The sequence below is a fragment of the Pithys albifrons genome, chromosome 4 (assembly GCF_047495875.1).
Source record: "Pithys albifrons albifrons isolate INPA30051 chromosome 4, PitAlb_v1, whole genome shotgun sequence".
In the NCBI taxonomy this organism is placed as follows: Eukaryota; Metazoa; Chordata; class Aves; order Passeriformes; family Thamnophilidae; genus Pithys; species Pithys albifrons.
The window spans coordinates 11,594,844-11,620,743 of record NC_092461.1 but is presented as its reverse complement, the minus strand read 5'-3'; the positions used below and the strand labels follow the sequence as shown (position 1 = coordinate 11,620,743).

General features: G+C 37.2%; 1 protein-coding gene across 7 annotated transcripts; it reads left to right on the top strand.

The window, feature by feature from the left end:
- Window positions 1-10: 10 nt before the first annotated feature.
- Window positions 11-25,570, top strand: BRD9 (bromodomain containing 9). Of its 7 annotated transcripts, none has more exons than XM_071553442.1 (18): window positions 11-129; window positions 1,601-1,821; window positions 3,384-3,516; window positions 5,216-5,276; window positions 6,184-6,328; window positions 8,108-8,218; window positions 9,396-9,508; window positions 11,501-11,629; window positions 12,460-12,592; window positions 14,770-14,845; window positions 16,153-16,248; window positions 16,992-17,124; window positions 17,903-18,014; window positions 19,579-19,617; window positions 20,068-20,139; window positions 21,457-21,559; window positions 22,664-22,831; window positions 23,549-25,570. In XM_071553442.1, exons 1-18 carry the CDS (start codon window positions 57-59, stop codon window positions 23,647-23,649), a joined length of 2,019 nt encoding a protein of 672 aa, XP_071409543.1. In that variant the 5' UTR covers window positions 11-56; the 3' UTR covers window positions 23,650-25,570. The 7 variants fall into 7 exon arrangements, with proteins under 7 accessions (XP_071409543.1, XP_071409542.1, XP_071409541.1 ...); XM_071553441.1 differs by having other exon boundaries at window positions 9,393-9,508; window positions 23,549-25,569; XM_071553440.1 differs by having other exon boundaries at window positions 9,333-9,508; window positions 11,540-11,629; window positions 23,549-25,569.
- Window positions 25,571-25,900: the final 330 nt, after the last annotated feature.

Genomic DNA, 25,900 nt, shown 5'->3' with positions numbered 1-25,900 from the left:
GAAGGTCCGCCCGTCCCGCCGCTTCCGGCGGGATTGGCTCCGGCGGCGGATCCGCCATGGGGAAAAAGCACAAGAAGCACAAAGCGGAGAAGGCAGAGTGGCGCTCCACCTCCGCCACCGCCTATAGCGGTGAGGGCCGGCGGGGTCCTCCGTGTTCCTGGGGCGTACCTGCCCCTTCCCCGCCGCGGCGGGAGCGGCATCGCTGCGGGGCTGGGCGGGCGAGGGAGGGGCCCGGTCCGAGTGCCGGGGGCGGCCCGGGGGGCGCGGGGCGGGACAGGCGCCGTGGGCGCGGCTGTCCGTCCGTCCGTCCGTCCCCGCGATTGTTTCCGCGGTCCCTGCTGCTGTCTCTGCGGGTGGGAGCGCGGCTGTCCGTCCCCGCGGCTGTCGGTCCGTCCGGCCCCGGGTCTATCTGTCCGTCCGTCCCCGCGAGTGTCTCCGCAGGCCCTGCTGCTGTCTCCGCGGGTGGGAGCGCGGCTGTCGGTCCGTCCGACCCCGCGTCTATCTGTCCGTCCCCGCGGCTGTCGGTCCGTCCGACCCCGCGTCTATCTGTCCGTCCCCGCGGCTGTCGGTCCGTCCGACCCCGCGTCTATCTGTCCGTCCCCGCGGCTGTCGGTCCGTCCGACCCCGCGTCTATTTGTCCGTCCCCGCGGCTGTCGGTCCGTCCGACCCCGCGTCTATTTGTCCGTCCCCGCGGCTGTCGGTCCGTCCGACCCCGCGTCTATTTGTCCGTCCCCGCGGCTGTCGGTCCGTCCGACCCCGCGTCTATTTGTCCGTCCCCGCGGCTGTCGGTCCGTCCGACCCCGCGTCTATTTGTCCGTCCCCGCGGCTGTCGGTCCGTCCGACCCCGCGTCTATCTGTCCGTCCCCGCGGTTTTTCTGTGGGATCCGGTCGCTGCGGTGCTTGAGTGATGCTTAATTTCACCTGGCGCTGACAAGGGTCTTGCAACGTTTCCCGGGAAAGCCGAGGGAGGAGTGGTCGGGGTCGGTTTCTTACGTGTTAAAGGACGGTGGGGAAAATCACAACGTAGCGTGTCCTGAACGACTGTCTATTGGTTTGGGTTTATTAGTCTTAGCTATTGCTTTTTTTCCCATATTTATTGTATATATGTTTGACCTGCAGCAAATTCTTGTAAACAGTATTTCTAGAAGAAGCCTCACAGCTGAGGATGTTCAGTGTGAGAAAAGGATGCTCAGGGGTGACTTTATCGCTCTCTACAACCTGATAGGAGGTGCAGCCGGGGCGGGTCGGGCCCTTCTCCTGGTGATAAGTGACACGAGGAAAGGACATGTGGCCTCAAGCTGCACCAGGGGAGGTTCAGATTGGACATTAGGAAGAATTTCTTCACAGAAAAGATGGCTATGTCTTGGAATGGGCTGCCCAGGATGGTGGTGGAGTCCTTGTGCCTAGAGGTGTTTAAGGAAAGACTGGATGTGACACTCAGTGCCATGGTCTTGTTGACAAGGTGGTGTCTGACCTTAGGTTGGATTCAGTGACCTCAGAGGTCAATTAATTGATTCTGTGACTTTCTAATTGCTGTGTGCTATCATCTCCCTGTGCATTTGTGATTTTTTTTCTTTTTTTTTTTCTTTTTTTGTTTTAGATTATGTAGATAAACCTTTGGAAAAACCCTTAAAGCTGGTGCTTAAAGTTGGAGGAAGTGAAGTGACCGAACTCTCTGGGTCAGGGCATGATTCGAGTTACTATGATGACAGATCCGATCATGAGCGAGAACGACATAAAGAAAAGAAGAAAAAAAAGAAAAAAAAGTCAGAGAAGGAAAAAGAAAAACATCTAGATGATGAGGAAAGAAGAAAGAGAAAGGTAAACTGTGATTTTTAGAATTCAGACATACCAGTCTTCATGCTTGTATATCAGATCTAAAACTCATGCAGAGTACTGGAGCTTTTCTGGTTTTGTTTGTTTAAATCACTATTCTAAGAAGCTTATTGTCAAGAGACAGCACTTGCCAAATGTAGAAAACCCTTGCGTGTGTGTTGGTGTATTTCTGCCATTTAAAAGAGATATTTTTGTGATGATTCTATGAACAAAGTAAAAGCTTTCTTCTTACAACTGCTTATTTTTCTTCTTTATTTGGTTTGAATGAATACTTCAGTTTTTAAGTTGAATGTTTTGTATTTCAGATCACAAATATTTTTTGCTACCCTTTGAGTGATGGTATTTTCAGCTTTTCAGATAAATCTAAGTTGCATTTCTCTTCCTGATATATGCCAAGTTACTGGAAATTGATATGTTTACTCTAGAGAGCTTTCTGAAATCTGTTCTGTTGAGTACTGTGCTACAGCAATTAGATTGGCACTTAGAACAACATGCGTGCAAGGCTTTGTGGCTTTGTTAGTAGCAAACTTGTGGTCACCTTTGTTGTTTGTGTTGAACCTTGAGGAGTTAGATTAAAATCAGCAAGAAGGCATTGACAGTACAGTTACTTGTACAGTTTAATTTAATAGTGTTTCTTTATCGTGTTAATGATTCTTTGACCTCTCTGCTTTTTTGGTTCTTTTTTGTCATGTAGTTTTGCTCCTATCATGATTTTTTCAGTGCTACTTTGCATGGGTTTGTGGCTAATATCTTCCACTTCCAATTGATTTATTAGACTCAATTACTTGAAAGTGATTTATCTCATTGGATTGTTCAGAAGCTCTTGAATACAATACAGCATAATTTTCTTAGCACAAATGTTTCAGTTAAGAGTATGGCTGGGACTTGAACTGTAGCAAAACAACAACTGTCCTTCATACAAGATCTTGCAGCCTCAATTAATTGCCATTACTGAGTTGCAGTGTGGGGGGGTTTGGATTTTTTTCCCAGAAGTTCATTATTATTGCATTCAAAGTAAAGTGAAAGATAGCTAAGAAACAACACTGTAGTCTAAAGAAGATTAATGAAGGTATGCATTAATTGCAATGACTGTTACGGAGCATTTCTTACAGTTCTTTTGTAGGTTTTCTGAATTATGACATACTTTACTCATTCCTGTTCAGTGTACCAAACAGAAACACACTGATCAAAGCAGAGCTACGGACTGACTTTACTGAATAGGAAATTAACTCTCTGGTGTAGCTTATTATTATGCAATTTTGCATATAAACAGCTTCAGAGTTCAACATTCTTTTCAATAGAAGTACAGTAATGATAGTACAATACTATATTAAATACAAAGTAACAAAAGCTGAAGAGTTTACTTTTAAGTGGAGAAGAAAATTGAAAAAATATTAGTGAAAATGAATACAGTAGTGTTTAAACTGTGTTATGACTCAGATATAGAATGGTTATTCCAAATGAAAGAAATCACTCTCTTTCTTTTGATTTGTGGGATTGCACATTCCAAGTACGTTCTTCTAAAATACATCTTCCTGCTATGCTAGGAAGAGAAAAAGAGGAAAAGGGAGAAAGAACAGTGTGACACTGAAGGAGAAACTGATGACTTTGATCCTGGGAAAAAGGTAGAGGTTGAACCTCCTCCAGATCGTCCTGTCAGAGCATGCAGAACTCAGCCAGGTGAGCAGTGTGAAAAATTAAATCATTTTTTGTTTTAAAAATCGTGCACAACAAAGCTTTATCAGAGGTACCATTAATAAAATTTTCATGAAGGTTTGCTGAAATCCAGGGACTTTACCTTTTCCAGCATTCAGAACTTTCTGCTGTCTGAAAAATCAATATTCCTCATGATGCTTACATGTTTTAGTAGGTTTCTTTTCAAGTCATTGAAGTTGCCAAGGACATCTGTCTCTGGCTTCTATTACTTGGCAGAATAAAGGTAGCATAAAATTATTATTGTGCACAGTGTTCCCCTAATGCCTTCTCAGTAGCATTTACAAAACAGTGACCAGAATGTCTGAAACTAAGTTTTGCTTAGTTTAAGGCAAAACCAAAATCTTTTGGAGACTTCTTAGTTGTTGTTATGGTCTTTTTTTTTTTTTTGTAAGCTATGTGAAGTTTTGGTATTTCTATTTTCATCTATATGAAGTTGTGATAGGGTGTCTCTAAAGACCAGACACCACTTCCCACCACCCTGTTTTTCATTTACCGATCCTCTTTAGTTCTCATCATCAGCTCTGTATGGCAACTTCGTGTGTGTATTTTTTTAGATTTTGCTATGGTTTTTCTACCTGTAGCCATTGCTTGATAGTTAAAACTCAGGATTATCCAGTGGAAACTTTTACATAAAAGAATTTTCAAATACATCATGATCTCAGTTCCACATATGCTCAAAAATGGAACCTAATAGCAAAATACTGGGTCTTAAGAATATTGTGAGTGTTATCTTTGGAATAGTGCTCTTTGACTGGTAAGTATTTCCTTGAGGAATTCCCTAATTATGACTGCACATGAAATTGAGGAAAAGTGGCCATCAACTGAAATTTTCTGGTGAATTTTATGTCTCTGGGTAATCAGAAGCCTTGAAAAACTGACAAGCTAAAAACTGGTCTTTTTATTATCCTATTTTCATCTGCTTGTAAAATCGTGTTCAGAAGCATATAAATTACCTTACCTATTCCGGTTAAGAAGGGAAATATCTCTCCACTGTCATGATGAGGAGTTGGAGTTTTAATTCTAAACTCCATCATGATGGATTTTTAGTGTTTCAAACTTTAAATTAAAGCCAGTCTCTCTGAAGTATGTGTATGGACCAGGTAATTGAGTGGTATTAATTGTGTAATCTGTACAGGAAGTGAAATTGTAATCAGTACCTCTCTTGCCAGCAAATCTGCATCTATTTGTCACTCTGTGATTGAAAGGTTCAGAGAAGATAATTGCATGGGCTTAATATAAAAAGAAACCATTAAAATTGCACTGATAACATGTTATAAGAACATGGATGTCCCAACTGCATTATTTGAGCAACAAAGTTTCACTTTTCCTGTAAAAATATATAATGCGTTATTTCAATCTTATTAATACATATTCTTATTAATATATATTCTTAGAGCTTCTAGACAGCATTACATCTAATTTCATGTCTATTAATTTTTAATGTGATGAAAACTCAGAAGATAGTGAAGGACAAGAAACAGGCAGTATGTGCTTAGAAAGGTGATGTACTTCTGCTATGAAATCCATGTCACATTGATCTTCAGATCCTTGCAAGATATACTTGTAATTAAGATTTTTGCTGTGGTAGTTATGTTTCTAAATAAATAAATAAACCTGTGTTCTGTTTCCTTGCACTTATCTGTGTTTTCATCTCAACCTGCAGCTGAAAATGAGAGCACACCGATCCAGCAGTTACTGGAACACTTCCTTCGGCAGCTTCAAAGGTATAAAGAGTGTTGTGTCTTCAGCTGTGTCCACAGTGTCTAATGCATATTTATATGTGTTACTTTGCAACTTCTTATCCTGGTTTTCTGTTTGAAAATAGTGCCTAAAGATACATCTGTTAACCTTTGCATCCATGCCAGACCTGGTGGTTTTTAAAGATTAGTTTAGGAAAATTATTACCTACTTTGCAATTCTAGCATTTGGTAGGGAAATAAGTGTTTTGGGCAGAGGATACATTGCCATTATAAATTTATTAAATATGAACGAATTAATTTAAGGATTAAAACCCAGTTATGATTCTATAATACTTTAAAAGGTGAAACTGTTTTCATTTAATTTGGTTTCGTTCTGTGTTCCTTGTCTGATGCAAAACAAATTTATACCTGCTTACTTGATAATCCTCTTAGTTGGGAGAGGCTTTTTATTGTTTTCAGTAAGAGCTTAAACCTGTACCTCATGTTAACAAAAAACACTTTTTATTACCTAGCAATAAAGCTGAATCTGGAACTCATTCAAAAATGTTAAGCATTGTATTTATTTTTAGTGGACCTTATGAACAAGAAGAATTGGCTTTTTGTTTTTTAACTCAGTGAAGCCAAAAGAGCAATTTCATGTGTAGAGATGTAGAAAGCATACAAGAATTAATTAAGAATTACAAGAACTAGCTTGAATTGATCATTTGATCATTGAATTTGAAAGACTTGTTTTAATGTCTTTCAAAAAGTCTGCATATGTGTAATCAAATGTTTTCCTTTGTCAGGAAATTGTCAAACGTGCTTCTGTTTTATGAGAATGCTTTTAGTGTTTTGTTTTTTTTAAGTAGTACTACTATGTCATATTATGGTATAGAAACAAGGACTGCTTTGTTTGCAGCTGTAAATTATAATGTATTGTTTTTGTTTTTAGGAAAGATCCTCATGGGTTTTTTGCTTTTCCAGTCACGGATGCCATTGCTCCTGGATATTCCATGATAATAAAACACCCTATGGATTTTGGTACGATGAAGGAAAAAATTGCAGCAAATGAATACAAATCAGTCACTGAATTCAAGGTGAATGAATAGAGATGTAGATATTTCAGTGCTAGTAAGAAACTGAAGATTCTTTTTGACTGTAGAAGCCTTTCCTACATGAATTAATGTGCATTTTTTCAGTACTTCGTATATTCACTGTGTTACAAATACTCTTTCAGATTCTGCTACAGTCTACTACAGATTACTGTGGAAACCAAGAACATGTTCTAAAGTTCTGTGGGATTCATGCTGCTAAACTTAAACAGGAATAAGACTATCACAAAGACTTAAGTGGTTGAAGAACCTGAAGCTTTTTTCAATTTCCTTTTTTAATCTAGACCTGGTTAGATTGATTAAAATGTAATTTTTACTTGTCTGCAAGAAAACTATGGGTTTACTGAAAGATCTTGTATGAGAGTCAGTAACAACAACATGTTTTTTGTCTTTAGTTGTCTTCTTTTTCATATCTCTTCATTTGAAATGGCGAAAAGTTACTTGGCATGTTTATTGGCAACTTGCCTAAGCTGATTTATGTATTGTTATTGTTGTAATACTTTATTAGATGCATTATGGTCTTACAGACAGTGCAGTAAGAAATCTTTTCATGATATTGCCAGCCCCTGAAAGGAAAGGTTCTCATTAACTGATGCATGAAGTTGTATTAGCGGCCTCCAGAGTTACTGTCCTGGAGTGGTGCTAACATAACCATAGACTTGGCAGAGAGCATTGGCTTGCTTCTCAGGGTTAATCTCTTCTTTTGAAAGGTCCAGCAAGGTGAGCAGAGAATGCCTTATATTTCTTACAGGTGCTTTGACAAAGATTATTCTGTGTTGTTAGGTATACTATAGAGATGTATAGGAAATAGTAAAAAAAGATACATGATAACATTGCCATCAGCAGTGCCTTTCAGGTCTCTAAATTCTGGCTTGCTGGACTGTCTTATTCAACTACTTAAAAAGGGAGGTTTGAAAGGAAACTCTTGTGACTCCGTTTAGCTTCAGGAAAGGTTGCAGTATTTAAACTGGTGGGATAGCAACCTAAAAAAAATTAATATCACAGTATTTAAACTGACAGATTCTTTTTTTTTTTTTTTGCTGAAGGTCTTAATTTCTGCTGGTAGTCTAAGGAGTAATAATTGGTTGCTAAAAGTCTGTCCTTTCTAGAGTGAAAAAGGGGTTGGACTCTCATTCTAGGTACGTGACAGTACCTAATAACACAGAATTACAAAGGCATAAGCTTAATACAGAAATAAAATTTATAGGGTTTTAATTTCTAAAGCAAGACCTGCTGAAAGGGTTACTTTCCATTTCTGATATAACTAGCTGAATCTAATCACAAGACAATAAGCAATCTGTTAAAGTGAAGAATCCTCAGGAACCCTTTTCTGCATTTAGAAGAATGACAATTATTGCAGAAAACAGTTTTATTGCTGAAAAATGTTGGGCAAACAAAAGACTGGCCTTTTCTGCGGCACTTCCCAAGGCCATCACTAGATGTATAGCTTACATATGCTTCTTTATCTGCTTCTTGGCTCATGGTTTGCTCCTCCATGTCACCTTCTCAATTTCTGTTTCTGTGGTCTTCTCATTATTTAAAAGCAGTTGGCTTAAATGCTATAAAAAGTTATCTTAGTGGCTCTGTCCTGTTAATTTCTCATCTTGAAAGAAATGAAAAAGGCTGAGACCTTTGCAACTCTGCGTTACCTTTTGGATTGCATTTGCTCCATTAGCTTGGAGCTACCATGATGGAAGGGGATCTTCCAGTCATTTAAGAGAGGACTTAAAAATTCTAACAGTTCTTTTGTGTTGTATTTTACAGGCAGATTTTAAACTGATGTGTGATAATGCAATGACTTACAACAGACCAGATACTGTTTACTACAAGCTAGCCAAGAAGATACTGCACACAGGCTTTAAGATGATGAGCAAAGTAAGAGACCTATTACAAACATAAGCAGAAACTTCATTGGGTTTTTTTGTTGTTGTTTTCATAGTTAAAGGGAACATAATTAGTAACAAATGTTATTTCATCCTTCTGCGATTAACTATGGCAGTGCCTGTTAGTGCTGCTCTATTTAAGGGCTTGATAGCATTCTTGTTATAACTCAGTAATTTTTATTTATTTCTCAACCATATCTGCACCACTGAAATCTGTAGGAGCTTCTTCTCCTGGCCTCAGTGGAAGTAATTAAGATTCACATGTATAAAACCCTACTGTGAAATATGGCCTCTGGCTGAAACTTTGGAATCATAGAATCGATTGGGTTGGAAAAGACCTCTGAGATCATCAAGTCCAACCCTTGGGCCAACTCCAGTCCCTTTACCAGATCATGGCACTCAGTATGACGTCCAATCTCAGTTTAAAAACCTCCAGGGATGGTGAATCCACCACCTCTCTGGGCAGGCCATTTCAATGCCTGATTACTCTCTCTGTAAAGAATTTTTTTTTTGATATCCAACTTAAATTTCCCCTGGCAGAGCTTGAGCCCGTGCCCCCTTGTCCTATTGCTGAGTGCCTGGGAGAAGAGACCAACCCCCACTTGGCTAGAACTTCCCTTCAGGTAGTTCTAGACAGTGCTGAGGTCACCTCTGAGCCTCCTCTTCTCCAGGCTAAACAAGATGTCATTTAAGTTTTATTTCTGAATAAACATAAAAGCTCGACTTTTTTCAAGGTGTTGGGTGTGAGGGAGTTTTCAGATGTGTTGCAAATGTGCTTTTTACTTGCGTAGTGAAATGAAGTTTTGGTGAGCTGCTCTGTGAGCACGTGTGTGTGTGTGTGCATGTGTTACAATGATGGTAAGTTTTGTGTAAAATAGTTGTTTTTGCATATGCAGTTTGTTTGTTTGTTTGTTTCTCTCTTGATAGTTGGGCTGCAGAAATTCTGATGCCATGCTACCATGACCAAATCATGTTGCATCGCCATTGGGAACGAGACATTAAGAACAAAATAAGGCCATGGCCATTCCCATCCCATCCCATTATCATGGCATCTTGGCTATGAGGGAAAGGTTAAGTCCCTGCCGCTCTGTCCTTTCTGATTCTAGGAACGGCTGTTAGCTTTGAAGCGCAGCATGTCGTTTATGCAGGACATGGATTTTTCTCAGCAGGCAGCTCTTTTGGGTGATGAAGATACAGCAGTTGAAGAACCTGTCCCTGAAGTTGTTCCTGTACAAGCAGAGACTACCAAGAAATCCAAAAAGCAAAATAAGGAAGTTATTAGGTAAAGGTTTTAATGGGCATGCTTACTGCTTTGTTGCAGCTTTTGTAATACTAGAAAGCAGCAAAGAACTGAGGGAAAAAAACCCCTTTTCAGCCTTTTTCCTTGAGGCCCATAGGATAAGTTGCAATTTTATTGTATTTTGTTTATTTACATACTTACAGTGATTCCCAGCTGGAAACAAACAATTCGAAATATGACTGCATAGTCTTTTAAACACTTACAGTTAATGTCTATATAGATATTTTTATCCTTCTTTGTATGAAATAATGAGAAATTTCTTCTCATGGTGATTGGAAATGGTACTTTATTTTGAATATAGCCACAGCTATCTTTTGCATTTTGTCCCTTTTTTTTTGCTTCCCTAAGATGGTTGACTGCATCAAAACATAACAGGATCTTTTTGGGAGGGCAAAGTGGCCCCAGATCAGTGAATGAATTTATTTAACCTTATCTGGCAGGATATGTAGGTATAGGAGATTATTTCTGGAGCAGATAATATCTTCCCAATGAAATTCTTTCAAGCTTCTTTGTAAAATACATTGCTAGAGCAATAGTAATGTTCCAGCTAATAGGCACTCCCATGTCACAAAATCATGTTTTTGTAGCTAAAGTCTAATTTTAGTAAAATTTTTCAAGAAAATTTAAATTTAGTCAGCTTAGTTCATGAGTTTCTTAGCAGAAATTGTGATTTACAAACAACTTATGTTGTTCAGTGTTCTTGCATAAACATCCAAAGATAGATGTTGAATTTAAATTGTAGCACATTATATCAGCTGCCACCTTAAGAAAGAAAACCTGTAACAGAACATCAGTAGTCATGTCCTAAATAATCCAATCATGTAGCTTTGTTCTGCAGGCTTCTTTCTCTAACCTTGAAAGTAAAAAAAGTGAAATGTACCTTGTCTCATTTTTTTTTAAAAAGAGAACTTTGGAGTTCTAATCAGCCAGATTTTTTATTCTCTTCTACACCTCAAGTGTTTTTGTAAATCCTCCTTAATGTCTGGTCAAAGTGATATTTTGATGTAGTTGTTTTCTGGAAATAGAAGACTGCAACATGTATCTTCAAAAATAATTTTAAACAGAGTAATTTTTTTGGTAGAAACTATTCTAATGACAGCATACAGAAACATATATGTTGCTGTATCACAGAGAATTAACAAAATGTAATTTATTCCTTTTGTCATGGATTGTGTATAGAAATCAACTGAAAGTACCTTTTTGAGGGGGAGGTAGTTTGGGTTTTGGTTTTTTTGTGTTTTTTTAGGAGATACATGATTTGATTTGCATGGTACCTAGGACTGATTCTTGCGTAGACTCCACTACAGGAGTATTTTTGTAGTTTGCCAAAGAGCAAGAAATTGGCACTGCCAAGCCATGCAGTACTGCTCTAATATCTACCTTAATATACAATTCAGATAGTTAAAAATAGCTGACCTTTAATGTTATCCGGGTACCAGTTTCTGTGCAATCAGTTATAGAATGAATTTACTTTCCTGTTCTTTTCAATGTTTATGTAACTTTAGTAGTTGGAATTAATTGGATTTTTCTAATTAACCTGACCTTTTTAAACACTTGTATTTTTGTATCTGTAGTATTGATACTATTCTTTTTGATGAACAATAAGAGCTTTAGGGGGAGACTTGAACCTAAAAGCCTTCATATTTTACAGTTAAAAACAGAGGAAGTGTTAAAAGTCAGTATTTGGAAAGTGTCAAAGCAGCTTAGACCTCTACTATAGTTTAAAAAGTGACTTGATCACTTGGGCATCTTAATGTTCAAGTAGTTCTTGAAAATTTTGTTGAGGATGTTGCAACCTTCTGAACATTCTCTCACAATTCTTATCCTTCAAGTATTCTGTAAAGTGTGATAGAAAGTGCCAATTGCTAAGGAGTTTCCTGCTGTGTACACCCTTTCTTAAATTTCAATGACACAAAAATCGTGTAACACATTTGTCTCAGTATGATCCTGTGATCTTTTTGTTGTCTTTAATAGCAAAACTTACTTGTGTATCGGATCTGAATCTCTATACAGAGAGAAATTCTTAGCTAAGCAAATGGAAGAAGATAACCCAGGAGAGAGAAATGGATTTGGTGTGAGGAGATGCTCTACCCAGTACCTAAGGTGTTTGGCCCTAGTGTCTAATGTCCATATTATGCCCTGAAATATTTTGATGTACCAAGTTTATTTTATTTATAAAATATAATGAAGACTGCCATACTCTGTGATACCTTCACACTTCTCCTTTTATTACCTTTTTCTGATTTTATGTGGTACCTATGTCCTGTTCCATCTTGGGTATGCTTATCTGTTACATTTTTATTTTTCTGGTGCTTTAATGAAAAGGGGTTTACTGAAAGATAGATGTTAAATTCTGTAATTTCATTTACAAGGAATGATGTGATTAATACTGATTAGGAATGCTAATTGCCAGTACTAACAAACATAGGAATTAAAGGACTCCCTGTTAGACTGGGAGCTGTGTCCTACTTCTACAAGTAACTATATGATATAATCATTGTATATGCAGCCTGTTGGGTTTTTTCTCTGATTAGTTACACAGTTTCCATCCTTCATCAAGTAATTTCTTTTCTGCATTTTTCTGTTTGGAATTTGTGAAAGTAGCATATTCATGCATGTGGGAGACTAAGGGTACATACAGCATTCACCCTCTGTTACTGCAGTTTTACTTCCAGTCTCTATTTTGTAATACTTCTTTTATTTTCTTCAAGGTACAGAAGCGATTAAATTTTTGAAGTTCAGTAGTTTGGTAGTTCTCAGCTTCTGCTGCACAGCTTCAGTTCATAATATGATTATAATTCCACTTTAATACTGAAGTAGACTGGCACTGGGAGAGGAGTGGGGCTGATTGTCCTGTTAAGCACACCCAGAATTCAGCCCTTTGTTTTGTTTTGGCTTTTGATTTCTACAGCTGCTCCTCTTGTCTCTTTTAGCTGCATTTTTGAACCGGAGGGGAACGCGTGCAGCCTGACGGACAGCACAGCCGAGGAGCACGTCCTGGCACTGGTGGAACACGCAGCAGACGAAGCTCGGGATAGGATCAACCGATACCTACCCAACAGCAAGGTCCACTGCTCAGTGCAGTTTGCAATTCCATTTTGTGTTTCACTGTTGAGTGCTTTGTTTCATGCTAGGAGACAGGCTTTAGTGTTATGTTTTCTGGGACTAACATCTAGGATGTGTGCTCTGTGTGGATTGCCAGTACGGCTGTTCTCTGTCATGTAGTTCTCACTGAAACCCATTGTAGGGTGTCCTATATGGATCACAAGCTGTATTTTGCATTGAACATCTTTGGAAATTCACTTGCAGAAAGGAGTGAAATGTTGCTCAGCCTTGAATTGCAGCCTTAGCATTGAAAGTGATTAAAATAGCATCACATTCTTCTTATTGTTTGCACCTCAGAAAAAGCAAACTGTGGGATAGGTTGAAATGCTATTAGGATTCCTCCTTCCCTGCCCCACCCAAGGAATTCAGGAATTTTTTAATGTTAAATTACTGCTTACAATGAGAAGTTTTCAATGCGAAGGGTCTGTAACCTCTTGTACAAGCAGCAGCTGACAGCTGTAGCCTGAGTACAAAATACAGACAACCTTCAATGACTAGGATAAGAGAGCAGGCTTGATAGTCTTGAATGTGATTCTGATATTGTTTCATGTGCTTAGGTTTTGTCCCCTTCCAAGGGTTAGAAGGACAAGCTCATCGATGCCATTGGTGCAGTGTTCTCAGAACGATTTGCTTATGGACTGTGATTTTTCTAGCTGTGTGATAGTGGTGGTGGATTCCTTCATTTCTTCATGCAAGGATTGGAGTGAATGCTATGGGCATTCTGAGATACAGTTGAATCGTGCAGAGTCTTGTTACCACCTTTGTTGTCATTTCTTGTCTGTCACCTGTCACTTTAGTGGTCACTGCAATTGCTGCATCCTGCCTTGTCCACCTATTTTTTTAACAGCTGTTACAGGAGAAACTTTGCTTTGAAGCATTAGTGGTGTTGTGTCTTCAAACTTAAATGTCTGTTTCTTGAGCAGTGGCCCTTGTTACACAGTCACCTTTGGCTCAACTGGATTAGGAAGTAAAGCTTCAAAGAATAATTGGTGAAGGTTTAGCTTCAGTATATGTCTGTTTCTTTGGATAATTGGAAAACTTGCTAGGATTGAAGGCTGTTTGAAACTTCCAAAGTAACAGTGGCGTTTTTAAATTTCTTCAAAACAACAGCAGTCTTTTGCTAATTGCCGGCTTTGCTAAAAAGGCCTCTCATGCTGATGCAGTCCATTTTCAAGACAGGTGCTCGAGTTGTGAAGCTCTTAATTGTCTAGGCTGTTAAATCAGCCAGACAACCCACTGCATGTCCCAGAGTCCGGGTAATGTTTGAAGGTACTGTTCCTCTTGGTTCTCTTTCCAGCATTCTCTTTCCAGAAAACCTCTGGTTTTCTTGTATGCCAACATTAGCTTTGGCCTCTTCCATGAAGCGAGTTTTAAAGCTTTTCAGAGGGAGGGGAGAACAAAACAAAATAGGGGGGAGTTTTATTTCTCAATTTACTTGGAAGAAGTTACTAATATTTCTGTAGGGACAGAACAGTTTTCATTTTCCCCATTAACTGAGAAGTTAAAGGTGGTTTTTTTTCCCTATTCATGTGCAGTCAGTTTCTGACATCAGCTTTGTTTGTTACATTAAATCTGGCTCTATACAGACCCTGGTGTGCTCCAGCGTCGTTCACATGTGTGTTTTTAGCATTGTGTTGGGTGATTCAATAGGTCTGTCACAGCATTTCTTCCTCTTTAAGAATTTGGTAATGTGTTCATAGGAATACTTCTAATTAGAAAAAAATAGTGGGTGAGGTATGAAAAGAAGCAGTTCAATTTAGATTTGAGCATAAACAGTGACTTAGTTTGTTGGATAGGAGTTCTGGTTCTGTTCGTGTTCTAGACTTGGCAGTCAGAAAGGCTGCGTAATGATAATGGAATTGGTTTGTTCAAATGAAAACTTTAGGTCTGATTTAGAAAGATGAATAAGGAGTTCTATATATGACTTCTCTTCCTAAGTCTTCTGTTCTGAAGCATTTGCTAAGTGCTGTTACATTGGTGTGACCCAAAATTCTTGGTATTAAAAAGGGAATATCAGAGTGCAGGATCTCGATACAGCTAAAAATAATTTTTAATTTTCTCTGTAAGTAAACAACTCCTTTTTTGAGTTTGAACAGTTTTGAATGATTGCTTCTCTGTCTTTGTGGTTCTATTCACAGATTGGTTATCTGAAAAAAAATGGAGATGGAACTTTATTATTTAGTGTAGTAAATTCATCTGATCCAGAAGCAGAAGGTAAAAGCTGACATTTCTAGTCTTGAATGTTCCAGCAGATTTTGTAGTCTTAACTGTACATGCAGATTCTGTGTAGTATAGATGAGTTTTATATTTCTTTAAAAATATTTTTAAAAAATTTTATTATTCTAGTTACTTCCCAAACTGTTTGCCCAAACACCCTAAAGTTGTTTCTCTTTGCCTTCCAAATTTTCACTCTTCAGATGCTCTATTTTACTGATCCTAACAGTAAAAAGCATAAACACTTATACATTGCTACAACTTTATAAAGAACTCAGAATAGAAGCTTTTGCTGAAAGTACAGTGTGGTATTAAAACCTAATAGTCTAAAGGTGAATGAAAGTGCTGTAATCCTGTGTAAACGTGCAATGCACAGATGCAAATTCAAAATAATCTTCCACCTTTTATTCCCTATTTTAAATCATTAGCTGAATTTCAGGTTTAAGTTAATGAGATTTAGCTCATTTTTTTTTCTTTAGTTCTTTCATCATTCTGGGCTTATTTTGGTTTTTTTGTTCTGTTACTACTATTTGTTATTTATGTTGGCTTTTGCTTTTCACTAGTTTTAGTTTCAAGCTCAAAATGCAGAAGTTTTGAAAGTTTGTAATGAATGAAATGCCATAGTCTTTGTGCTGCTGTATATCATGTTGATTTAGCACTTTCTTCTCTGCACCTTGTGTGATTGGAATTCATTGACAGTTTATCTGTTTTCTTGGTGAATACACAAATGCTTTTTACTAAACACATTGGGACACACAACCCTGGAACTCTGTTATTGTCTCAATTCTTTTTCATTTGGAAGTAAAGTTTTGGAATGAAATTGAGCATTTTGGCTGCTATCATGCCCTCCTACTTCTGAAAATAAAAAATTAATAAATCCATGTGATTTAATACCTCTGATATTATGCCACTGGAGGCTGAGACAGTGATGGTAACGGTGTCTGGATTTCTATAAACAAACTACCACTTAGTCAAAATAAGAACTGCTTTTATAACTTCATAAAATCTGGATATTGAATGTTTGTGAATCAGCTAGTAAAATAATCATACATGTTTCTGTATACTTTATAAATGAAAAAACTTAAGTAAGCCATAGCACTTGTGAATTAGACACAGAAACATATTTACAGCATGCATTTGATGTTTAGATGGAGGACCTGAATTACAGTACCTACCCTTAATGTATAGATTAAAGGACATTTGTTTTTATGTTAATTGCAACATTTTAGAATAGTAAAATCAAATATTTGCCGTAAATTGTACACGTGAAATGCTTTTCTAAGTCTTCTTTTAAATGGAATTATTAGAGGAAGAGACTCACCCAGTGGATCTGAGTTCACTGTCAAGCAAATTATTACCTGGCTTCACCACACTGGGCTTTAAAGATGAACGAAGAAATAAAGGTAAATGCCAAAGGGCATGTTTTAGCTTTTTGTTTATTAAATATTTGAGCAATTACTTGATAATAAAATAATTTCAGTTTATACCTGGCTCAATATGAAAGTTGACTTAGTTATTCTTATAATATATAATTATTCCACTTACAGCAGAATGCATTTTTAAATTAATTTTTTACTTACTAAACATAGTTTGGAAGTTTGTGAATTAATGTTTTGCCTTAGTGTTATAGCCATAGTAGAAGCTTTACAATAATGGTAGTGCATTTTCTTTGTGGGACGTAATTTTTCCAGATTAACTGTGCTTAGAGTTGAGGAAAAAAAGCTTTTGGTCATTTGCATTTTTGCATCATAGGATGAGGATTTCACAGACTGTGGATTTTTTTTTCTTGTATTATTGGCATTTTTAACAGTTTCTAATCTGCTGACCAGAAACTGGCACTGAACACTGAAGTAGAGGCGCACAAAAAGCAGGAATATAGAAGAGGGCATGGCCATGATTCTTTTTCTTCTGGGAGTGGGGTGGTTAACTAAGTTCTTGATTTTTCAGTAGTATGTTTGTTTATATGGTTGAAATAGTTACACTGATTCTAGAGGCTGGCAGTGTCCTTGAGATCATGCTCTTGGTTTCAGTTGGAGAAAGAAATACACTGCATTTTATGTATCTGCTTCAGAAAACATTTTTTTTCTCCAAGTGATCTTTTACACTTGTGTTAATCATTTGTCATCTCTTTCTTCTACCTGTCTAGTAACCTTTCTTACAAGTGCTAGTACAGCGCCTTCCTTGCAAAACAACTCTATATTTCATGATTTGAAACCAGATGAGATGGAACTCCTGTACTCAGCATATGGTGATGAAACTGGGATACAGTGTGCCTTAAGGTAAGCACTTCCTTAACTTCTCAGAGCAATTTTATGCAAAGCAATTTAGACTAAATGTCAACTAGGAGTGTCCAAATCCTGATACTTTATACTAAAATTTATTTTTAAAATAAATCACTATAAAACTTGTAGCTAGCTTTTATCCTCTTTGCTGGGTGGGGGGGTTAGTTGGTTTTTTGTTTGGTTGTGGGGGGAAATAATGTATTTTTTTCCCATTTCCCCTTTTAATTTACCCAATTTTATTGGCTGTTACAGATTTTATTATTGGGGTCTTCAACCACAGTGTATTACAGGTTGCTAAAGTTTTAGTGTTGTGCTTTACACACAACAGTAAATAAGTTTAAATTAGTAAGTAATAGATTTCAGGGGCTTTGAAACAATGATATGTTTTCAAGGAGTTTTAAGAGTTAAAGCTCCTTGAAAAGGAAAATGCCACTTTTCATTAAATTGTCAATCTTGAAGGGAAGGAATTAGTTGCAAGGTTTTTTCTCTTTTTTGTGTTTTTGTTTTTTAACCCATTATCAATGATAGTTAAGTCAAAATTTGCTGGTAGTTTTGAAAAATAAGTTCGCACAAAAATTTATTTAATTACTAAAAAAAACCCCAAAAACTCTGTATCTTGAAGACCTTAATTGCTTTTCTGGAGATGCATAGAAAGGTTAAAGAACAAGGAAAATGTAAGTGTAATACAGTGCTGCTGGGGAAAACCGTGTTTTAATTTGAAATATTTTTTATGAAAATAAACATTTTCTGTTATGCTTATCCCCCTTCCTTCCAGCTTACAGGAATTTGTGAAGGATGCTGGAAGTTACAGCAAGAAACTAGTAGATGATCTTCTGGACCAGATCACTAGTGGAGATCATTCCAAAACTATTTACCAGCTAAAGCAGGTGTGTCCCTGATGCACAGAAGCATCACAAGTTCATCAGAACAAGAATGAACCTGTTGTTTAATATTGTGTGAGATGCTTTGCTTTCCGCTGCCAGTTTAAGCAGCACAAGCTCAGCTGTTCAAGCAACTGTGCCGTGAACCAAATTACAAACTGAGTTAAACAGAGGAGGGGCTTTTTTCTTTGCCTTGTTCTCCAGCGTGGTGCACTGTGTGATTGCAGAAAGGAAGAGGCAGGGGGTGCAGCACAGCAGGCACCAACCAACTGAATAGTGTTTGGGCAGCTTGTCATGACTTAAATATCTACTTCTGAGTTAAATTGTAATGCTTTTGTTGAGGTTTGGGGGCTTTTCTTAATTGAAATGCAAAATATATTTCTTGTGGAAGGATTAATTATTTGGAAGAGGATAGTAATGCTGAAGGAAAGGTTATTATCACTGTTACCCAACAGTGCTAAATTTTAAATTTGTGTGGTATGTCTGAAGGAAAAGCTTTTAATTTATTTACTAAAGTACTTCCTTGGTGGAATTCATACTAAGATTGGAGAAGAGGTTTTTCTCAGAAATATGTATGATTCTAGGTGCAATGTTTGCATTCCCAAGACAAAACAGACTAATAGAAATTGCAAAATCTTGTTTCATGTTATTTTCACTCTGAAAACCACTCTTAGTTTGAAATTATTGTCTGCTATCTAAAATGCTGACATCGTGAATGATTGAAGAATGAAAAAAGGGAGGCAGAGTGGGAAGATGGAAGGTACTTAGACTTCCTGACATGGTGGAAATGAGATTATGCTAAATCTCTGCACATTTACAATAAGGGTAGGTGATGTCTGGGGAAAAGGAAACAATAGAATGAAAAACACAAGACAATCCTTCAGAATTTTCTGGGTGTTTTTTTACCAGTCCCTACAGGAAAAAGATTGTATATGAAACAGGAAGAAGTGCAGAGGATTAGTTAAAAAAGTTACAACCCAGTATTTTGAATATTCTTCTACATATAGAAATGTGTGAATAGAACATAATGAACTTGGCTGTAACCTGAAATGTACCTTTCCTTTTTTGCCACCTTGTTCCATGAAAGTTGTTCCAAATGAGAATTTTTGAAGACCTCTCAAATGGTCAGTGGCTATTTGCACTTCCACGTGCTGTTCAGTTGGATATACACTGATTTGACACAATGAAATGTGTTTCAGTGATGATATGCTGTGGTGTTTTATGCTTTCGCGTTTTGTGCTGCTGTGTTTGAGTAGGAATTAGTATCTCTGAAAGTACAACCTTAAATGGTTTGTGATCAGGCTGAAGTAATGACTAAGATACTTTATTTGAATATAAAATTTGTGAACAGTGGAAATAGTGTAAGAGGGCTCAAAGATTAGTTAAAAGGCCTAATACTAAAGCATTTCAGAACATTAACTGTTAGACTGTAATGGCATTGCAGATATGTAAAAAAGTTAACTGTCTCTAGCTGTCTTGTGTTGAAGTTTGAAAATACTTGAAGTTCTACAAGAATGAGGTCTTTGTCATATGACAAATATAAGCAATTGTTAATATTCTGTATTTCCAGAGGCGAAACATCCCAGTAAAACCACTGGATGAAGTTAAAGTAAGTTATACTGACATTTAGGGTTTGTTTGGGGGTTTTTAATTCAAAAATGTGTTTTGGCATTTGAAGTGGAGAAATCAGTGCTCTCTGGGCTTCCAGCATTCAAGTTCTTATTTAATGTTGTTATGGTTTAGCATCTGTTCTGTGTAGTAATGCAGAAAAGGACGATAAGTGGAGTATAGGAGAAAAAAGGCTGTTAGGTCAGTCCCAAAGAGGCTGTTGTGGTTACTTCTAAATTTTTTATGTGAATGTATATGGTTGCTCTTAGAGAAGAGATCGTGTTTATTTTTTTGCAAAAGCTCTACTCAAGCATCACAAAATGTGATAGTGTTCTGTGGTGGCCCAGGATCTCACTGTGATAAACCAGTAAATTACACAAGCATTCTTAGAAAGCATTATTAAGAAATATAAGCTATGAAATGGTAATATCTAAAATATTATTTTCTTTAGGTTCTGCCAGTTCATATAAAAGAAGAACACAAGCTGCGTAATACCTGTCTGGATTCTTCCAAACAGATTCTGGTAAAATGGTTGAGGGATAGTGGAGGGGCACAACAATAAAAACCCCAAAACCATAAACAAAAAAATAGTAGTGAGGCATTAATTTTGTTTCAGTGCAAGGATGTGGATGGTCTGAAGTAGAATATTAAAATTACTTTATCTGGGATAAAGTTTCAGTACTGCAAATTAATTCACATTCAATTTATTTTTGTTAGTGGCTTTATAGTTCTGTATTCTCCAGTTTATTTCAGCATGTGTAACTGAATCTCGGAGGCAAAAATATCACTAAGGAATCTGAAAAAGATACTTGATGTGCTGATGAATATTTGAGGTTCAACCTGCTGCTAAATCAGAAAAACATTAATATTGATCAGTTTTACCATATCCATTGAAAATGTCTTAGTATGGAGAAATAATGCATATCTTACACTTTGACAGCTACTAATCAAATCTTTCTTTGAGTGGTACAGGTTTTATGTTGCTAATTATATGTGACAACAGAAGTTTATGCACTGCATTTCATGACAATTCACATAAAAATGATAAGGATCGCATTATAGAAACTATTAAAATTTTATAGTTTTATAAATGTTACTTGAAGTTTTGTAGAAAGGTGTGTATTTTTTCTAGAAGGTAACTGGTTAAGTTAATTCATGAAAAGGCTAAGTTTCATTTTCACATTTCTAAGACATAATACCTGGTTGTGTGTTTACCTGAGTGTCTTATTTCTCCTGCTGGAATAGGCATCCTCAGAGATTTCTATTAGAATATGTTTTGAAGCTTAGAGACTTTGATTTCTAACTTCGTGCCTTGACTTTTGCAGTATTGCAACAGGTGTGGAAAGAAATGAAATTGTAGTGTAGGCTGTATTTCATTATGCAAATGTATAGAAAAAATACTAGAGTGGCCAGTTCCAGCTGATACTGTGTAGGAGAGTCCACCATACTAAAAATATCAATAAATCCAGTGTTCATGCACTGAGAAGATGAGGGAAAACGTGTTCTGGGAGTTGTTCATCATAGGGACACCTGTCAGGGTTCTTCTGTGAGACACGAGTTGAGTGTGTAGTTGAGTTTCAACAGTCCTGGATTATGAGATAAAAGATACTTGGGCTACTGTGCACATCCCTTGCCATTCATTTGACTGGTCTGTCCTGGAACCATGTTTGAAGTGTCTATGAGTTTCAGGTTATCTGAGATGGTTATGGATGCTCCAGTCTCAAGTGTTATGATGGCACACTTTTGAGAGAATGGATTACTGCATTTAATTTTAGCATTAGAAAGTTACTGTGACAGCTTGTCACTATGGCCATTCTTTCTGTTTCTTGTCTTTTAATAGGTTGGAGAATCTACTGGAGACAGTAACTCTTCTGATTTGGACTTTCTCTCTATGAAACCATACTCAGATGTATCCCTTGATATTTCTATGTTAAGTTCATTAGGTAAGTAATTAAATATACGAGACATCAATTATGGTTTAGTTGTACCACAGACCAAATGACAGCTGGATTTACTAAGATTAAAAAAGTGTTCAAATAGTAGTATCAAGTCTACATTGGACATAAGTTAGTCTAGGCCTGGTACAAGAGAAATGAACCTTGCTCTCTTTTTCCTTTAAGACAACGTTGTGCTATCCAAGATAACTTCACCTGTACAACTGGAGGAACCAAACTATTTGTACCTCACAGTTTTGATGGCTGTGCTTGTATTTATGTGTCCATAGCAACATAAACTTTAAGAGTCAGTGTAGAGCTTTAGCTCAGAAATTAGGAGGTTTTTCCTCTTTAAATTTGAGTGATTTTTTTATGTCTTCAGATGAAAGAATTGCATATATTGGCACATACTTCCAGTTCTTCTCAATTTCAGTTTTATTTGGCTTACTATAAAGTCAGTGTAACTGGAGAAGATACTGTTCTCAAAACCTTCTGTGATGGGGATTTCTTTGCCTCCATAAATTACGTGTTCTAAGTTAATTGTATTTTGAGTTAGGTATTTAGGTGATCTTTCTACTGACTTCTCTTCTTTGCTGCAAACTGAATGCCTTATTTACTGAGAGGGTGTGAGACACTGGAATAGGTTGCCCAGAGAAGCTGTGGATGCCCCATCCATGGAAGTATTCAAGGCCATGTTGGATGGAGCCTGGAGCAGCTTGGCTTAGTGGAAGGTGTCCCTGCCCATGGCAGGGAGGGTTGGAACTGGATGATCTTTAAGGTCACTTGTTTCCAACTCAAGCCATTCTGTGATTTCATGTCTGGAGTTTAACAGATAAGGGAAACAAATTAAGCTCTTACAGCTGGTTAAGTTCTGGGAGTCAGTTTAGTTTCAGCCATTTCCGGTGACACTTTCACTCATCTTCCAATATCACAGAGAGCTGCAGCTGTTGTTGTTTAGAAGTGTGAAGGAAAATGCAAGATTGAGGTAATTTGTGTAATAGACAGGACTTGTGTGTTAATTTATTTTCGAATTTCCTCATAGTGACTTGGTAATTCATGAGTCAATGTACATGTGCTAATTATGGGTTTTGGTTGGTAACTGGTGGCCCTTAGGAAAAGTGAAGAAGGAGCTTGACCATGACGATAACCATTTACATCTGGATGAAACAACTAAGCTGCTGCAGGACCTTCACGAAGCTCAGGCTGACAGAGTGGGATCCCGGCCATCATCCAATCTGAGTTCCCTCTCCAATACCTCGGAAAGAGACCAACACCATCTTGGTAAAGTTAGCTGTGTCACAGAAGTTACAGTACTTGTGCTCTAAGAGAAATTGCTTTAAATGTCCATTTTAATTTACATAGATCTTTATGTGAAACTACTGTGTTAGAACAGTGTGCTGAGTATAGGATTGTGTTATAATTTTTAAATATGCATGACAAAGACACTTAAGACCTACTTTTGACCTCTGGAATTAAGGACACTAATTGTAATTACTTTGTTTTTGTTTAGGTGTGTTTGAAGTAATTGTGAAGTTAATTGATTCTGACTGGCAAATCCCTATAAGCACTTGCATTTATAATGCCCTTAGAAATACTAAGGAGTATATAATTTTTATTCTACTTTAGTATAGTTGTATGCAGCAAGAAACAAGTGGGATTCTACAACAGAATTTCATTGTCAGCTGTAAAATTCAGTGATGAGGCAGTGCTCAGCAATTCAGTGCCATTTCTGAGAAGGTAGGAGATGTTGGTTGGATGATGCTCAGTTGCCCTTTTTATAATTTTTTCAACTCAGAGTAATAGCATAGGACTATGTTTCAAAAAATTAGCTAAACTACTAAGAATCTTGTGGTTTCTTTTTCATAATCTCCTGTTTAAATATCCTTGAAAAGTATAACATGAACAAGTGAAATAACCATGCTGTTTATATACATAAATATATCTTCATTAATTTTCTGTACCTTAAAAGGTTTTGATTTTTTCCCCCATGTTCTACAGGAAGCCCCTCTCATCTGAGTGTTGGAGAGCAGCAAGACATGGTTCATGATCCCTATGAATTTCTTCAGTCTCCAGAAACCTCAAATGCCACTAGTAACTAATTTGACATGTACTATATATATTTTGTATTTTAATTGTATTATGTTTTTATAATGTTTTTGTCCATGACAGAAACCTCAATTTTGTCCTCTTTTCTGTGAGGATTCCTGTATAATATTGTATATGCAGGATTAAGCAAGAAAACAAAAAAAAAAGAAAGAAACAAAACTACTTAGTACATAATGTTATTAGCAATGTACAAAGAACTGCTTTCAGTTTGTTTGTTGAGGGATGTTGTTGTCTACTGGTGTGTGAATCTTGACCAAAAACCAAACAAATACTGTGTTAAAAAAATCTGTATTTTCAGAAACTGAAAAGTGGTAATTAGCCCAGAATCATGGCAGGAGTCATTACGAATTTGTAATGTAATTATCTATTGGTTCTGTTCAGATCTTAACCTGAACATCTACAAAGAGGAACAAAGAACTGTATGAACTGGAATCATTATTGTTTCCAATCTCTTAGTGCCAGTAATCTGAAGAAGTTGTTTTTAAGCATTTCCCCATAGTTTTAAAATTTCTTTTTAATCACTGTAGAGAATACTTAATTTGAGAGGAATGGTACTTGGTAGTTGCAGTAAAATGCTCATTACAAGATTTCTACCCTGGATCTGGAGAAGTTCTTATGATCCCTTATTATCTTGAAACATAAAGGAAATAAAATATTTGTATTTTTTAATTTGATGTCTATATCTAATTGGGTGGAAAAAATACTGAATAAGATGTGCTTTTCAGTAATTTCAAAATAAAACTTTTAAAATACATCAGTATAACAACAGTAGTGAAACTGAGGGATTTTTTACTATTGCTATGTGCTAGCAGATAAATGTTATAAAATTACAGTATTTTGTAAATATTAATAAAAACAGACAAGCAGTTTTGATGTTTGCAAATTTCTTGTTCTTGCCAGGGGAAAATTTTCTTCCTTTACTAAGTCTGCAATAGTAGAAGTTTTGGGTCTGAATTTATGCTGCTTCAAAAGATAACTTTCATCATGCCACATGTAGCTATAAACAAAAAAAACCCTGTGAATTTTTAGGAGCCATCAGGGAAATTGTTAGATAACTGATGGCAAAGTCTTGATAAGGTATGAATAGGGAGATTTTTCCATGCAAATACTTGAAGGGAGCATGCAGCCTGGTTTTTCTGTTGGGAATTGTTTGGAATGTGTGTGCCAATGTGTTGCTTTGCTGCTCTTGCGTTCTGAGTCATCATGACCAGGGATTCTTAGAAGTGACATGTATGGTCACCTGCACTGTGACAGTGTTGCCTGCTGGAAGGTGTTTGCTTGGACACACAGAGTTGTTTTGGTCTGTAGCTCCCTTAAAAAAATTTAATTGAAAAGTGTCTTTAAAACTAATGAGGTTTTCATCTCTAGTAGGTCTGATTTCTCATACAGTAAATACAAATTGATTTCTGTAATAAACTCTGAGTAATAGTTACATTTGATGAGGAAATCTTCATTGATACTGAATTGCCTGCCTGAGCTCCTAAATAAAATTCCACAGGAGAATGTTCAAAATTCACCTCTAAAGGCATGTGCTGGTTTGTTCTGGGTTTTGATTAAACTTCGGTGTTTACTAATGAAACTGAAATAACATGCAGGATCTAATTTGGTATTTTCATCTTGGGTTTCAGACAGAATGCATTCAGGCTTCCTGAAATTCTGTAAAGCAGCCTTTGTGGGGCTCCGTGACTTAGTTGTATAAAAGGCTGTTGTATGTACGTTGTTTGTATCATTCTCATACCAGAAAGCACTTTGTGCCTGGGGAAAGTTTGCTTATTTATTCAGTCTATCGGACCCTTAAGCAATGTCAGTTATGCACAACAATCTCCAGCTCCAGTTCTACAGGTGCTGGCCAATCCTCTCAATAGGTCTACTGCCTGCATTCCCCAGGGAAAAAATCCTTTTAGGGCAAAACTTCTTCCCAGAGGCAAATAAAAATGTTTTTGCTATGGTGTCTTCTCGTAAGTGGCAGATGTTAACTTGTAACCTGTTTGCTGAATGTACTGATACACATGACTGGGCTTACTAAGTGCCCAAGGAAAGCTTTCATGTTTCTTCCAGAAATCTCATTCTCATATATTTTATGGAAAGACTGGACTCTTGAGTTTGCAGCCTCTGGTAAAAAAATACTAAAGTTTTAAAGGTTTAAGTAAGGTCTTTCAGTCACGTGTTTGTAATAGTGCATTTTTACTTATTCTCAAGCTGAAAGGGAATCTCTGCTTTTCCTTGTTTGTGTATGTGCCCATG

Excerpts from the sequence above, each read along its gene's own strand:
- BRD9 (XM_071553439.1), top strand. The coding sequence starts at position 57 with ATGGGGAAAAAGCACAAGAAGCACAAAGCGGAGAAGGCAGAGTGGCGC. Across the intron at positions 130-1,600 it reads CTCCGCCACCGCCTATAGCG|ATTATGTAGATAAACCTTTG; the intron begins GTGAGGGCCGGC and ends TTTTTGTTTTAG. Across the intron at positions 1,822-3,383 it reads AGGAAAGAAGAAAGAGAAAG|GAAGAGAAAAAGAGGAAAAG; the intron begins GTAAACTGTGAT and ends CTGCTATGCTAG.